At 34.7% G+C, this 14,065-nt stretch overlaps 1 protein-coding gene across 1 annotated transcript; it reads right to left on the reverse strand.

Annotated features, from left to right (window-relative positions):
* Positions 1 to 8,517: 8,517 nt before the first annotated feature.
* Positions 8,518 to 13,729, reverse strand: LOC147072922 (putative oxidoreductase dhs-27). The gene is made up of 2 exons (XM_085946213.1): positions 12,810 to 13,729; positions 8,518 to 9,258 (listed from the first exon to the last, which is right to left on the reverse strand). Exons 1-2 carry the CDS (start codon positions 13,611 to 13,613, stop codon positions 8,818 to 8,820), a joined length of 1,245 nt encoding a protein of 414 aa, XP_085802339.1. The 5' UTR covers positions 13,614 to 13,729; the 3' UTR covers positions 8,518 to 8,817.
* Between the last annotated feature and the right edge of the window lie 336 nt (positions 13,730 to 14,065).

A 14,065-nucleotide genomic window follows, 5' to 3' on the forward strand; every position in this document is an offset into this window, starting at 1 on the left:
AATTATCTACTATAACTACTTCTTACCAGGCGCGCACACAGAAAAATGGTTTGGGGAAGTCCGTATCGAAAAAATATTCATAATAACTGGCGTCGCTTTTTAGTGCACTGTAATTTGGGATGATTGTGGATGTGGATGCTGGGGGGGAGCGGTTTAAACGGTAGTCGATCCAGGCACTAACCTTTATGTTGTTCGTCTTGATGTGTTGAAGCAAGTTCCGAGTTATGCATTCACGCACTAGTAGGAAAATGGTTCTGGTTACCACTCGCACGGTATACACTTATAAATATGAATGTTGATGACAAGTTTGTATGAGTCACCCTGTGCCGGTAACATGACCAAGTTATTTATTTATTTATTTATTTAAGAATACAAAACATTGTGGACATAACAAATCTAAATTCAAGACGTACACAACATGAGATTTATATTATAAGTAAAACATTACCCTCACAAGAGAGAAGAGAATATAGAAAAAGAAATATATATATATAATAACAATAATAATAACAAAAAAAAAAAATCAAAAAATACTTAAGTATAATTTAATACAGAAAAATATAATTTTTGAGAACGGAAAATATACAATTTTATACAGAAAAATACAGTTTCAAAAATAAAATGCAAAGTACATCATTGAAAATGTCTATGTCTTTAGGGAGCGCATTTACTAGTCTTGCACCCCTCGCTAATGGTGCCTGATAGGCTTGACACGAGGAAACGGTTCCAATCCAGAATAAATCATGACTGCGACCACGTAGGTAATTGACAGGCGCATGGGGGTAGGCAGAGGGCGTTATGTCCCATGGGGGTAGGCAGACTGAGCGTCGCTTGGGGGCAGCAGTTACTCGAAGGACGACAAATCGAGGAGAATCATTTGGTATATATAAACAGCTAAGTACCTAAACTTAGTAATAAAGAAAATAATTTTCCATTAAAAAATTTAGCTCACTCGTTGGAAACAAACTGTATTGATTGACATAAAGGGTTTAACAGGACTGTAATTTTTTGTTGGGTTTGCGATGTTTAGTTTACTTACGTAGTCCTTCGGCGTCCTTGGTAACCAGAAACGACATGAGCAGATTTGCCAATAATTACAGTCTGATTTATTAACCGGTGCGCACGGAAGTCTCGTTAGCCGTTAAAACTAGAGATGCATCCCCCTCTTGCAGAGCGTCCCCCCCGCCCCCTCTTACAGAGCTCCTGGTTTACGATTATCCATTTATACAATGGCTACGGGGACTCTAATTGATTTTTTAATTAATGTGTTATTTGCATTTGAAAAGCGATTGGCAAAAACACAAATGTGTTCATCCCGTAACTTTAATAATGCCTAAACCTTTGCGACCGCAGGCGAAAAATATCATTACAAATGATGCCAAGTTTTGTAAAAAAGAAAAGCGACACGGATCGCACTTAGTTCCTCAAGACAGAGCAAATTAAGTGCATCACAAAAATGACATGAAAACATTAAAAAAAATCCCACTGTTCTTTATGTTTAAAATTTAATTTTGTATGTTTTAATCATTTAGTGGTAATGTATCCATACAACGCATTTCTTAGATCAGGGTTTCCCAAACTTTTTCTGCAATGGAAAACTTCACAAGTCCGGAAATTTTACCGGAACACTTAGTTTATTTTGTAGGTTATTTATTAGCGCAGCTAACCGTTCTGCCAATTTTGGCAATTGTCATTAAACTGACGAGACTTGTCAGCCGGTCATTTAAAAACAATATACCCCATCTTATTCATGCGCACGGTGTGAGAAAATATGGTCCTCCGCCTGTACCTAGATCATGGCCCCCACATACCGAAGCGGGCCCCCTACTTACCGCTAAGGTTAAAGGCAATGTGACGATCTACACTTGCATATTCCAAATGGTGTTCGAGGTAAAATTAAGGGTATTTTTAACGATTTTTTTGTATTTCTAACCCACTTTATGTTGATATGCACAATTATGGACATGTCAAATATCGACAATAATCAAAAATTATGGCAAAGTATGGCAAAACCACATATTATTAAATGTTAGTATGCTTGAAGTGAAAGAGCATTTTGCGCGACATTTTTTTATTATTAGTGCATGTTTGTGATGTGTGTTTATCTCACTTGGCTGATCGATCTCTCACGCTGCCCCCCCCCCCCGTAAGCCCAGGCCTTCAGGCTAGAGGCCTGTCAGCCCCCCTCTTGTGGGAGCCATGACCTATCTAGATACTTGACGTCATAAACATCAGTGGAGATTGATCATCATGACTCGCCTTTCAATATGAAGTAGATTCTTTAGCTCCCTAGGGGCGGAATTTTGTCTACGGACGTCACTAGTACGACCCCAACCTTTTACATAATAATATCGACCGTGTTTAGGAAAAAGGGCGTAACCCACACAAATCAAATTTTACAGGATAAGCAAAAAACGTTTTTTGAAAGATTTTGGTTCAATATTAATAAAAAAAACCAAGAACAGACATTGGGTGCATGATGATTGATGATTTGGTGTAATATCTTTTCGATCTACTAATAATTAAAGAAGTTATTACAGAAAAATTGATAAAATTGGGGTAAATGCTTTTTTCCTTAAATTAAAACTTAATTAAATCTGAATTTAGATAATAAATCGGCATTTGTGGCTAACTTCCTTTTTACAGAACGTGTATTTAGTTGTATACATTGTTAATATATTATAATAAAAGCACTTTTAGAAAAATCAAGGGATACGCCCTTTTTCCTAAACACAGTCGATAATTATGATGTACAGATTTTAATATTAATTTTCTGACCCAATACTCGGTCGCGACCGACAAAATGAAAGACTCTGATGTATATCTGTGTACCGAGAATTTTTCTATTGTATAATATAAATAATATAATCGTATGTTTACGTTTTAGATTAACTGTGGCCATGAAAGGCTGTATAATTTTTAGTTATTTTGGGAATAATAATGTCATGATGACAATATGAAAACGAACGAATATATTGCGAATTATCTTTAAAACTTTTGGAAAATCATTGTACCATTTCAGTGATACACAATCGGGTTCCAATTGCTATTCGGGAGCTCAATTGGATTAGATATTTTCAAATCAGTATTTCCAAAACCAGTTCAATATTGGGTTTTCTTTTAAGGTTATTGAAGGCTTCAAAATACTTCTAGCAAAATTATTCTCTATAACTCTCTGGTACGGGCAGCTTTCGTGGTGCAGTGCGCAAGGCGCTGGCCTTCCACCCGAGAGTTCTGGGTTCGATTCCTGGTGAGGACACAATATTTATGTGTTTTTCAGAAAGCCTGGGTGTTTGTGATTGTTAAAAAATTACTAACAACCACCTTGTACGAAAAAGCAAGGACGTGATTATTAATAATTCTAAAAATAAAACTCTCTGGTACGATCGCAACTCGAATACTTGTAGTTCAGTAAGAAACCCTCATTAGCTGGCTCTCACATCTAAACTCGCCTCGTCTGCAACGTGTCGAATACGTCGACGTGACCTTATCGTTATTTACAAAACACACGTTGCCAAATAGAGCTACGCAGATTAGTCTAATGCGACTTTTTAGTTTGAAAAAAACATCTAATGCTTCTATCAACAAGTCGCATGCTTCTCGGGCTGCGAGTCGAAGAAGCCAGAACGCATACGAATACCTATGAATTGGTCATTCCTATTCCGGCGCCGCTTCCAAATATCTATACGTTTCGAGAGGTTGCGTACGACTGTCGCTAGGTAGATGTGTGCGGTCTTTATATGGAACACCGGATCGACGTTCCTAGAAGGTTTGATTTATGGCCGTGCGGTAGACGAGGCGAAATTAGATGTGAGAGCCGGCTTACACTACGCATCTCAATAGGCAGGAACGAGTGCAAAAACGTTTTATAAAATATCTATATTTCACCAACTACCTACGTATTAACTCGCGGGGGTGCTACCCCTCAATCTGCACGTCCAAACGAGAGGATTGATCACCCTCCTCTTGAGGTGGATCAGCACCACACTGGCCGGTGTCTCTCTGACACCGCCGCCGAGATCCGAGGACGTACCTTACAGGAAAACTGTAAGCGAGCTGATCTACAAGACCGCATTTGCGGCATGGCAGTCGAGGTAGACGGCTTCCTCCAAGGGGCAGCACACTTATCGTTTTTTTCCAGACGTATTCTGCAGGCACCAAGCGTGGAGACTTCAACCGTCGCACTGGACTAGCCAGTTCCTCCCCGGCCATGGCAACTTCGCCGCCAAGCTTCATGGGCTTCGCTTAATCGAAGATGGGCCGGGTTGTACCTGCGGGCATGACCAACAAGACGCTGAACACGTCCTCTGGGATTGCCCGTTTAGGGAATCCGAACAAGCGGAGCTGTTTGCCAGGGTCCGTCCTCACATGGGCCCAATTGGCCAAGCGGACCTGATTGCAACAGAGGCCAATTTTGCGGCATTTAAAAAAATTGCAGCGTCGTATATAGAGCAGGATAATACCGACTCTTCCGTAGAATCAGATTAAAATTTTGAGCATCAGTACGCGGGTACACAGGGCGCATCACACCGGCGGCCAGCAAAGCTGGACCTCACTTTCTCACTTTCCTAGAGTCAGTCTTAAGCACCGAGGTGCATGGTTGCAAATAATCGGTCCCGTGCGGTTCGGGACGAAATGTGAGCAATTAAATATTCATTATGTCGCAATACAGCGCTGCGGAAGACGGCCGTGCATAATCCACGACTGTACAGACACGGCCGGTGGTGGAGGGTGTATTCACTCAATTATTCATTTTGAACATTTTGAAATCCAATCTTTAGAAACACGGCATACCTACTGATTTTATTTTTATCTTTAAAATAAATAATATTCATCCAGATGACTCAAAAGTATTAAGTAAGTTTAAAGTACCCAGAATCAATATTTGAGTACCTTGGTATCAAAGTGGGACATACGCCACCTCCCACTAAATTCATGTTTTAATTGATTATGGTAGTGCAAGTGATGCTCTTTTCAAAAAATCCACTAAAAGTATCAAAAACGGTAGTTTTCATAGAGATTTTTGAGTTTAAAGTTGGTATGTTATATGAAAAACGGTCACTTTTCACACATGTTTGTCAGTCTCCTGTAAAATTTTGTAAATGGTTTATGTCCCACTTTGATACCAAGGTACTCATTTGTCCTCGCATCTTTTCACATATATACATTCATACATATAAAACCAATCAAGGCTACAATTTGTCGGTGGTTCGACTCTGCAGAACCATGAATCTTCATAGTGATCGATTATATTTGTTGTGTTCTCTTGCTTCTTTTAAATTAAGTTGCTTCAAATTTTACGACTAATTAATTATTGTATATGGACAACTGTTTTTTTTATTGTATATTCTTATACTAGAACTTTTTTTTTAAAATGTTTTTCAGTAAGTATTTTCTTTATTTTTCATTCTCATGATTACTTCTTGTGTGTTTTTCTTTTTTAAACGTTTCCAATAACTCTCCAATACTTATATTCTTTATTTAATATTTGATTTTATTTGCTTTATTTTACATTTCGTGCCCGCCTGTTATTGAGACCCTCATTTATATTTTACAACGTTTTTATTAGCTGGTATTCTTGCTTGTCCGGTGGTTGTTTATCCAGTACAAATCTTGCAATCGATTTTTAACTAACTTTCCGACTAGCTAGACATTTGAAACTTTTAGAATATATCAGAACACGATGCCAATGCATTCTTTTAATAGTTTTAGCCATCTTTAAGCAGAAATGAATTCATTTTCAGTTAATTCTGTTTTGTATGGAAAGTTATTTCAGAAAAATCCGTAAAAAGAAAAAGACTATTATTGGTTGCTAAGGGGGTGGTCCTAGTAACTAAATTATTAATATATACGTGCGTTACTATGGAAATTAAAATGGAATGTCAAATTGACATTTTCAGTATTCTATATTATTTACTTCATATCTAGTACAAGTTTGAACATATTGAGCGTAATAATTAAACATAAATTTTAAAAACGTTGTAAGTATATAAAAAGTTCTTTTTATATTGTAATTATTTATTATACTTATTCTCTGCGATTGATCCTTTTGGTTGACCGAAAAAATGAAGGAGTTCGTCCAAATAATGATAAGAAATCATCAGTCAACCATAGCCCACTTGCTCATAAATGCCTCCTACTGCCCTTGGATCCAGCAACGCCTTCCTCCTCAGTTCCCACCAGCCCCACAGGAGTTTTAAAAAACAATTACCTAACTGAAATTCCCGGAATGTTAGGTAATATTTATATCATGTCAACACTGTAGTTTGACCTGCCTACCACCACCGGGTACTTTTTTGAGAGCCATTTAAATTATTGAATTGCCTCCCGCCCCTTTATTGAATATTTTCCATCTAACAATATTATTGTAGCTGCAGAGTAATAGCGATCAAATTTCTATTGTTTAAAGGTTTCAAATTACTCTGCAGTAATATATTCCCAGCGAATTCATTTCCAGTAAACAACTGAACTAGATCAGCAAGTCGGTTGGCAAAATTAGGGACGGTGTATTATTACATCATATCACAGCACATTATACCATTACGGTGTATTAGCCGAATAATCATCATATTTTCTTACAATTGTAATAACAAATAATATTTCATTTCGCTACTCGATTTAAAACGCTGATTCTATAATTAGTCCAATATGATTATGTACCAGAATTTTATGTTAATGTGTTACTTTTTATTGTATAAATAACGAAGAATAATTTATCTAGATGTCACTCGAATCCAAGTACTTAGCTCGTAACTATCATGTATAATATACTATTGTACCGATACGCTGCTAATAAATCTCACCCTGCTACATCGAAAACTTCATTATCATCATCCTCTACTACACATTGACACTCTTTCCATCTTGCACTAAGATTTTTAATTAAAAATTTTTGTTGGTCCTCATCTTAGTTCTTCAAAGTTTAAAATATTCATTTTAAAGGGAAAAATATCTGCCAAAACAAAATAATTTTAATATTTCCGTATTTTTTTAGATATGGGGAAACAAGGAAAAAAAATAAAAAAATCTTCATGCAATTTTTCATTAATTCACATAGGTATCATCGGTGTTTTTTTAAAAAGGGCGAATTAACCAAAATGCTATTTTACAGGAGGATTTTTAGCTTTTGATATTTATCTGTTAATTACCTGTGGATTATAAACGTCTAACAAGTTTATAATAAAGCTTAGAAAGAATATGTACTGTCCTTATAATAGGCATTATAATATAATATTTAAAAGGCCATTCGCTTTTTATTCGTAATATAGTGGATATTCGCCCTTACGATTATCGTTTTTAAGTACTTTCCTGTGGAGCTACAAATACGCCGTTTTTACACAACAAAGCTGGTAAGGTACATATTGTTTTTTCATTAAAATCTCGATTTCGCCAAAATAGTTGATTCACTCTTTTTACAAAACACGGACGATATAATATGTATTAATTTATCAATACAGTAAGTCGAGTAAATCCTCGACTTACGCGAATTCGACTTACGTGAATTCGTACTTCGATCGATCTAAAAAAAAAGCTGCAATTATTTTCTCTGCGTTTGTGTTTAGGTACTTAAAATATTTTGTTATAATAAATGGATCATGTATAATTAGTGAGATAATCCACAACATAAAGTTGGATAACTATATTAATATTTTCGTAAACTTATCAAGCGCTCCGGTTCGTAAAAAATTCAATTTCGAGCGCTGTTGGGTCTACAATCCGGTGTGAATTTTGGCCATCTCTCAAAAGGGTTCCATTACAGACTTTTTTTTTACGAAAAATGGATGAAGAACAATAAAAACACACATTGGAAAACAATATTTGATTTTTTCCAGACTCGAAATTTGAAACCCTTGACTTACTAAGCGGATAATTTACTACTAGACTATCACAAACAAAATATATAATATTAATAATTACGAACATTACATACTTTTTTGTATTAAATTTTCTGCTCAAATAAGTTTATAACCGCACTTACCCAATAGAAAAATTACAAAAAACATTGGTAGTTACTTATAGTTTATAATTTGAATGCTTGGTTTTAAACTATTTAATATTTTTTTTATATTACCAACATGTATACAGTGGCGGCTCAACGACTTTCTAGGTGGTAGGGTTTAGCCATTAATTGTCAAATATACAATATATCTACATACTTTCTCATATTATACATTATGTACCAAGGTATACATAATAATATGATTTTAGTAATGAGGAAATGGGTAACTTTTCAGAATAAATAATATGATTACATGAGTCATTACTAATATTAACTTAATTAATAATAATTATTATTATAGACATACCATTATCCGTTTTTAACAACGACATATAGCGAGCGTTTTTACTCACCTAGGGTTTATTTGATTCGCTCATCAGTATGCGAATACTAACGCTAATGCATTCAGACCCTTTGTAGAACGAGATTTGTACCGCGGCGACGCGATGGGACTTAGTGACCCGACCCCGGTCAGGGAAAAATAGATGCCATAGCTTTCTTATTTGTACATATTATTTGTCATCGTTAAATAGGGCGTATTTAATTTAATTAATTATTTCAATACCACTTAATCATCATTATATTATTATATAATTTACAATGATTGCTTTAATTATTTGTACAATAATAATAGTAAATATATCTAAAAATTGCGACGGGTTTAGATGGATAAAATAAATTAAATAGTTCATTTGATTATATAATTAAGTAGATATATTATGACAATGATAACAAAATCGGACGTGTATTTTATACATGATAACGATGTGGGGATGGTCCCTGCGACGCCTTAAGGTAGAGCCGCCCCTGCATGTATATCAGATCAAATTCAATCTCACACAATCATTAATGATCCCATTCATACGAGAACTGTACCTATCCGCTGATAGTTTCTGTTCGAAGTCCATGTCACTGGCATCGATTGGCTCAATTTCAGACAGCAATTCTAAGCTCTTTATATCTTCTGGTCCACCTACAACTGCTGGTAAAATGATCAATGAAATAAGAAGTCCGTATGTTAACAACTTCTTTGAGTGCTCCCTGTAAATTGTCTCTGGATATACATCTTCAACGTCGATATCCATCAGCCGTAGTCTCGCTTTTAAGGAGTCGTAATAGAAATCTAATATGTCTATTTCAAAATGCCTCCGTAAGTCTTCGGCAGTACTCGTGAACACTAGAAAGGCTAAGTCGGTTATTGGTGATGCAATCTTTAACATTTGCCAGTCGAGTAGCATGACATCCGCTGGATCTGAACCCTGGAAATTAGAAAGTGGAAAGCATTAATTTATTTCGATCTATTAGAGGCGGACGTATGGCTCCATGACAAAACAGAACAACGATGAATATAACTACGACCTTTCAGGAAAAATATAAATTTAATATTGAAATAATCCTATCTCTATTATGTGATAGATTTTTGATAGCACAGATATTCAATACGCCATAATAAATCAAATTATATACTTACCTAATTTCTGCATTCCTAATCGCTAGAAAGCCTCAAATAAACGGGACTTTGCCGGCAAGCTTAGGTTATCTCAACTCAATCAATATCAGTGGCGAAGGGTGACTTTTGGAAAGAGGTAAGCTGTGGAGATCAGAGAAAAAGAGCACACTTGTCAGGTAACTTACGGGAAATAAGAAGATAATACTTACGATATTACTACTGATGAATAGGTGCACACTAATGACAACGACACACTCGTCATAGGTTTCACCGCTTGAATTTGTCAAATTATTTAAATCACTTATGGCAGTAGAATTCCACGCATACTTTTCTTTACCAAACAATACGCATCGCCAACAAAAAAGTTTGCTTAATGTATAATTGCCAGTTAAAAACAAATATTTATCATATAAATTGTTGTGAAAATGTCTAATATAAGTTTTTTTGCTGTATTCAAATCTAAATGAACCCTTGGAACTATACAATTTAATAAATACTTATATATTTAAAGCACTGGTGAATGATTTCGGTACAATATGAGATAATTTATCCACATTCAAAACACAGTACATAACACACTGAATTTTGTATTATAAAATAAACCTTTATCACCGCTTTGAAATGTCAAAATGACATGAACTGTGAATAGCATGTTATGTTTGTCTATGACTGAAGTAACCTAAATAATAATCGCGAATTAATACATTAACAATTTATAAATTATATGTGATCGAACACAATAGTTATTATTTTTTTAAGCATCCTTATTATTTATTATTTGCTTTTAAAGATACGCGTAGACAATAAAAACAAATCAACATAGAGCATAAGCTTGTCTGTTTACGCTTCCGAGTCAGGAACAAAAACGCAGACATGCATGAAGTTGGCAACTGAATTGCGGTAGAAAATTCGGCTTGGATTATCGTTGAAATAATTCTAAAAATAGCACTCACGTTGTGATGTTCCGTCATTTATTTTTGATTCGAAACTTGACTAAATTAAAAGCTCTACTTATAAATAACGACGATAGATGACAATCAATATTTTTATTATAACCTACAATATAGATATTTATTTACATATTTAAATTAAATACTTGAAAATAGAAGGTAAGCTTTAAATAATCGCTTAGTATGGAGCCTTCGCCACTGATCAATATAATATGTTCAAAATGATTGGGTGACTAGGTACAACGAAATAATGACCTAACCTAACCTAACCTAACCTAAATAGATTCAACAAAAATGAATATTTCGTTTTTCCCCTGGCTGTTCTGTTTTGTCACTGTTCTGTTTTGCCATGTTCTATTTTGTACGGTTACAGGAAGCAGTTATGTGACGACGGTGTTGCAAACTAAACGTGGATGACAGACATCTGGTTGCCAGTATAAACTTGGAAAATCAAATGGATGACTCTAATATAGAGTGACCAACTTTAATGGAAAGTATAAGGTCATAATTCTAGAGTTATAAACATTAACATAATAGGAATTAAAAAATATTGGCAATTGAATCATTATTCACACGCTGTTTATAAAGATATTTTAAATGTTCTATATCAGTGCTCAAAATGTAAAATTGTATGACCTGCGCATCTATTCTATACACAATACTGCTATAGGCCGCTATGCGCAGCTATCGAGAGTAGTTTTTCATTTTTTGTATCGAAGTATTAGCACTTATTGTAACAATTACAATAAGTTAGCCGTCTAAACAGTCAAAACTGTCTATCTCGCTCTAAAATTTATCACAGCCAAGAGAGGTACTGTTAATACATAGCACATATTGTAGCAATTACGTCTAATTACAATAAGTGCTAATACTTCGATACAAAAAATGAAAAACTACCCTCGATAGCTGCCGATAGCGGCATATAGCAGTCGTATAGAATAGATACGGTGGAACATTTGATAATTTTTCGAAACATTAAAGTGTTTTCAATTATCCAGCTGAATACAGAACTATTAATTATTCTAACTCACATTTGAGATATTTTAGAAGGGAGTTCTTTGAAACAATCTACTTAAATTATTTGTTATTTGTATACACCATAGGACTATTTGATGAAAATAATGATGCCTAAATGCATAAACGATAGCCGAACGGCGTCGGTCCCACGTTCGAATCCTGGGTCTGGCAAATGCACATATTGTTTTTCAATTTTTGTTTGTAGTCAGAGTATGGACCTAATAGGTTGAGCTAGTGGCTAACATTCATTTCTCGTAAAAGCAAAAATCTTTAAAAAAAAAAAAAAAAAAACCTCCACCCTGTAGAGACTAGAGGTCCATATGATCATATTACGATGGGACATGGAAAGAAGAAGTAATGTGTCTGTATAAATAACTTAAATAATATGACGTTTCAAAATTCTGCATTCAGTTGACGAATTATTTTTTTCATGTTCCTTAGACGACAAAATGCGTTAGCAGTATTTAAACTTCTGACATTCATGTTATTTACGAAAGTGTACTACAGCAGGGGCCCTATGTTAGAACTTGCGAGTGCAAGCCGCCCGGTCGACACGACGTCATAATTATGACATCTTCGAAATAATGTATTATTAACAATCTTTGAATTAGTTAGATTCTAACTAAATGAACTACTCTCATCATGGAGTTGTCGAGTATCAATACGCAATAATCAAAAATTACATCGTTCAATTATATATTTTTTTAAATTAACAAATGTTAATAGTCATGAAGTATAATAGCGCCGCAGGCGATTTTTTTTCAACTGTTAAAGCAAATTTGTGATGTGTGTTTATCTTGCTTATTTGATCAACCCGCCACGCTGGGCCCACCCAGAGCCCGTGCCCCCAGGCTAAAGCCCTGTCAGCCCCCATTGTGGGGGCCATGAAAACAATAATAGCTTGTTTTGACAAATTGGGTTACTCTTCTGACTCGATTCGCCCATAAATCATTTAAATACTTACTGGTTTAGCTGTCACGGAAAATGGATTCCGAACCCAGGAATCGTCCTTAGTAGTTTTCAGAAAATATTGCAAAAGTGTATAAAACCTTTCCAAATTGTCACGGTCAGGTTTGGGAAATCCTGAGTTCGAATATAAATAAGTAACAATATATTATAATATACTCGCAGATTTTGAAGATGTTGTAAAATAAAACCTGGGACACTAAACCCAATATAAATATTAACGTATATTTAAATTTGATATGGAAAAACCACTGCAATTAAGCTAGAAAACAGACGTTGTGACGTAAACTGTATTTTCTTGTATGCTGTGGCTTTAATTGGCATGTTGTTAAAGCACTATAATGAAATGACTATTTAAAGATTACGTTAAGATTTAACATTGAATTTCATTTCAAAATGCTTTATAATTAAATGGATTAAGTCTTACCTCGTATTTAAATAGTATGTTATTATTCCAACAATCTCCATGGCAGATAACATTGTATGGTTCCGCAGTACTGCAATCCATATAATACATCATTTTTTTGTAAAGATCAGCTCCATATATCTTAAATCTTTCAATACTCTCTGGATTATCCAAAACCTTTAATGCTCTATCCCTCTGTATATCAAAATAATCCGTGAACTCTTTATCCATTAGTACGGGGTCTTCTAAATCATTTGTAAACTCCATAAATTTCTTGGGATTTTCGTGCTTCATTCCGAAAGACAGGGCGTGAAAATTTGCCAAGGTTTTTAAACACAATTGCAAATGCGGTAAATCGATTGGATATTTTTTCTCCAACATCCGAAATCCACTCGCTCGCATATCTTCAAACACTAAATATTCTTTCATCTCATTAGAATCTGCCGAATAGCATTTAATATATTTGAATTGTTCACTTTTCGGAATTGTAAACTTCGATTGAAACTCTACCAGTTTTGGTAGTATAACATTGTATCCTAACACTTCTCTATTGAATAAACTTCCTACGGAAAACTTTTCCCTGGTGGCATCTGAATCAATTGGTTGTTTTAAAATAAGATTCAGTTCTCCCCTTTCTCCATCTTTCTTCGTTCCTGTCACGTTGACACTTCGTATTAATCCCATAAAATTCTCTTGCTTCGCTGTGGCGTACATAACAACCGTTTGGTAATCGGTGAACAGTTCTTTCTTGATGACATCTTCAATAGCACTTCTTGAATAATCTTCACTGAGGTCTACTATATCACCGTATTGGTAATCACTCATTTCTTACAAATTTACAGACTCTACGGAGGATAAAATGAGACTCCCGACTTCTTAAAAGTATTATGTCCAGAACAGTGTAGTCACAAACGATACAATAATGCAAAATTATCAATTACAAATTGTAAAAAAAATAGGTGTCCAATAAATCAAGGCCAAATTCAAATTTCATAAATTATACCATATATCAATATTTCCCAAACTTTTCCTGCGACGTAACACCTTGTTTATTTTGTAGAGTAGGTAAATAATACCTTATCAATATTATACTTATATTTTTTTAATGAAAAAAAATAATAATTAATTATTTAATAATTATTTTTTAAACATGACATAATATGCAAATATAAGTGATTTACGCTGCGCTCGAAATGGAAAAGTTTACGAACCGAAGCGCTCGACAATTATCTGAAGATATTTACGAGTACACAGTTATCAAATTTTATGTGTAGGTA

The sequence above is a fragment of the Rhyacophila brunnea genome, unplaced genomic scaffold (assembly GCF_057557595.1).
Source record: "Rhyacophila brunnea isolate RB1 unplaced genomic scaffold, BYU_Rbru_1.0 scaffold_19, whole genome shotgun sequence".
NCBI classification, from domain to species: domain Eukaryota; kingdom Metazoa; phylum Arthropoda; class Insecta; order Trichoptera; family Rhyacophilidae; genus Rhyacophila; species Rhyacophila brunnea.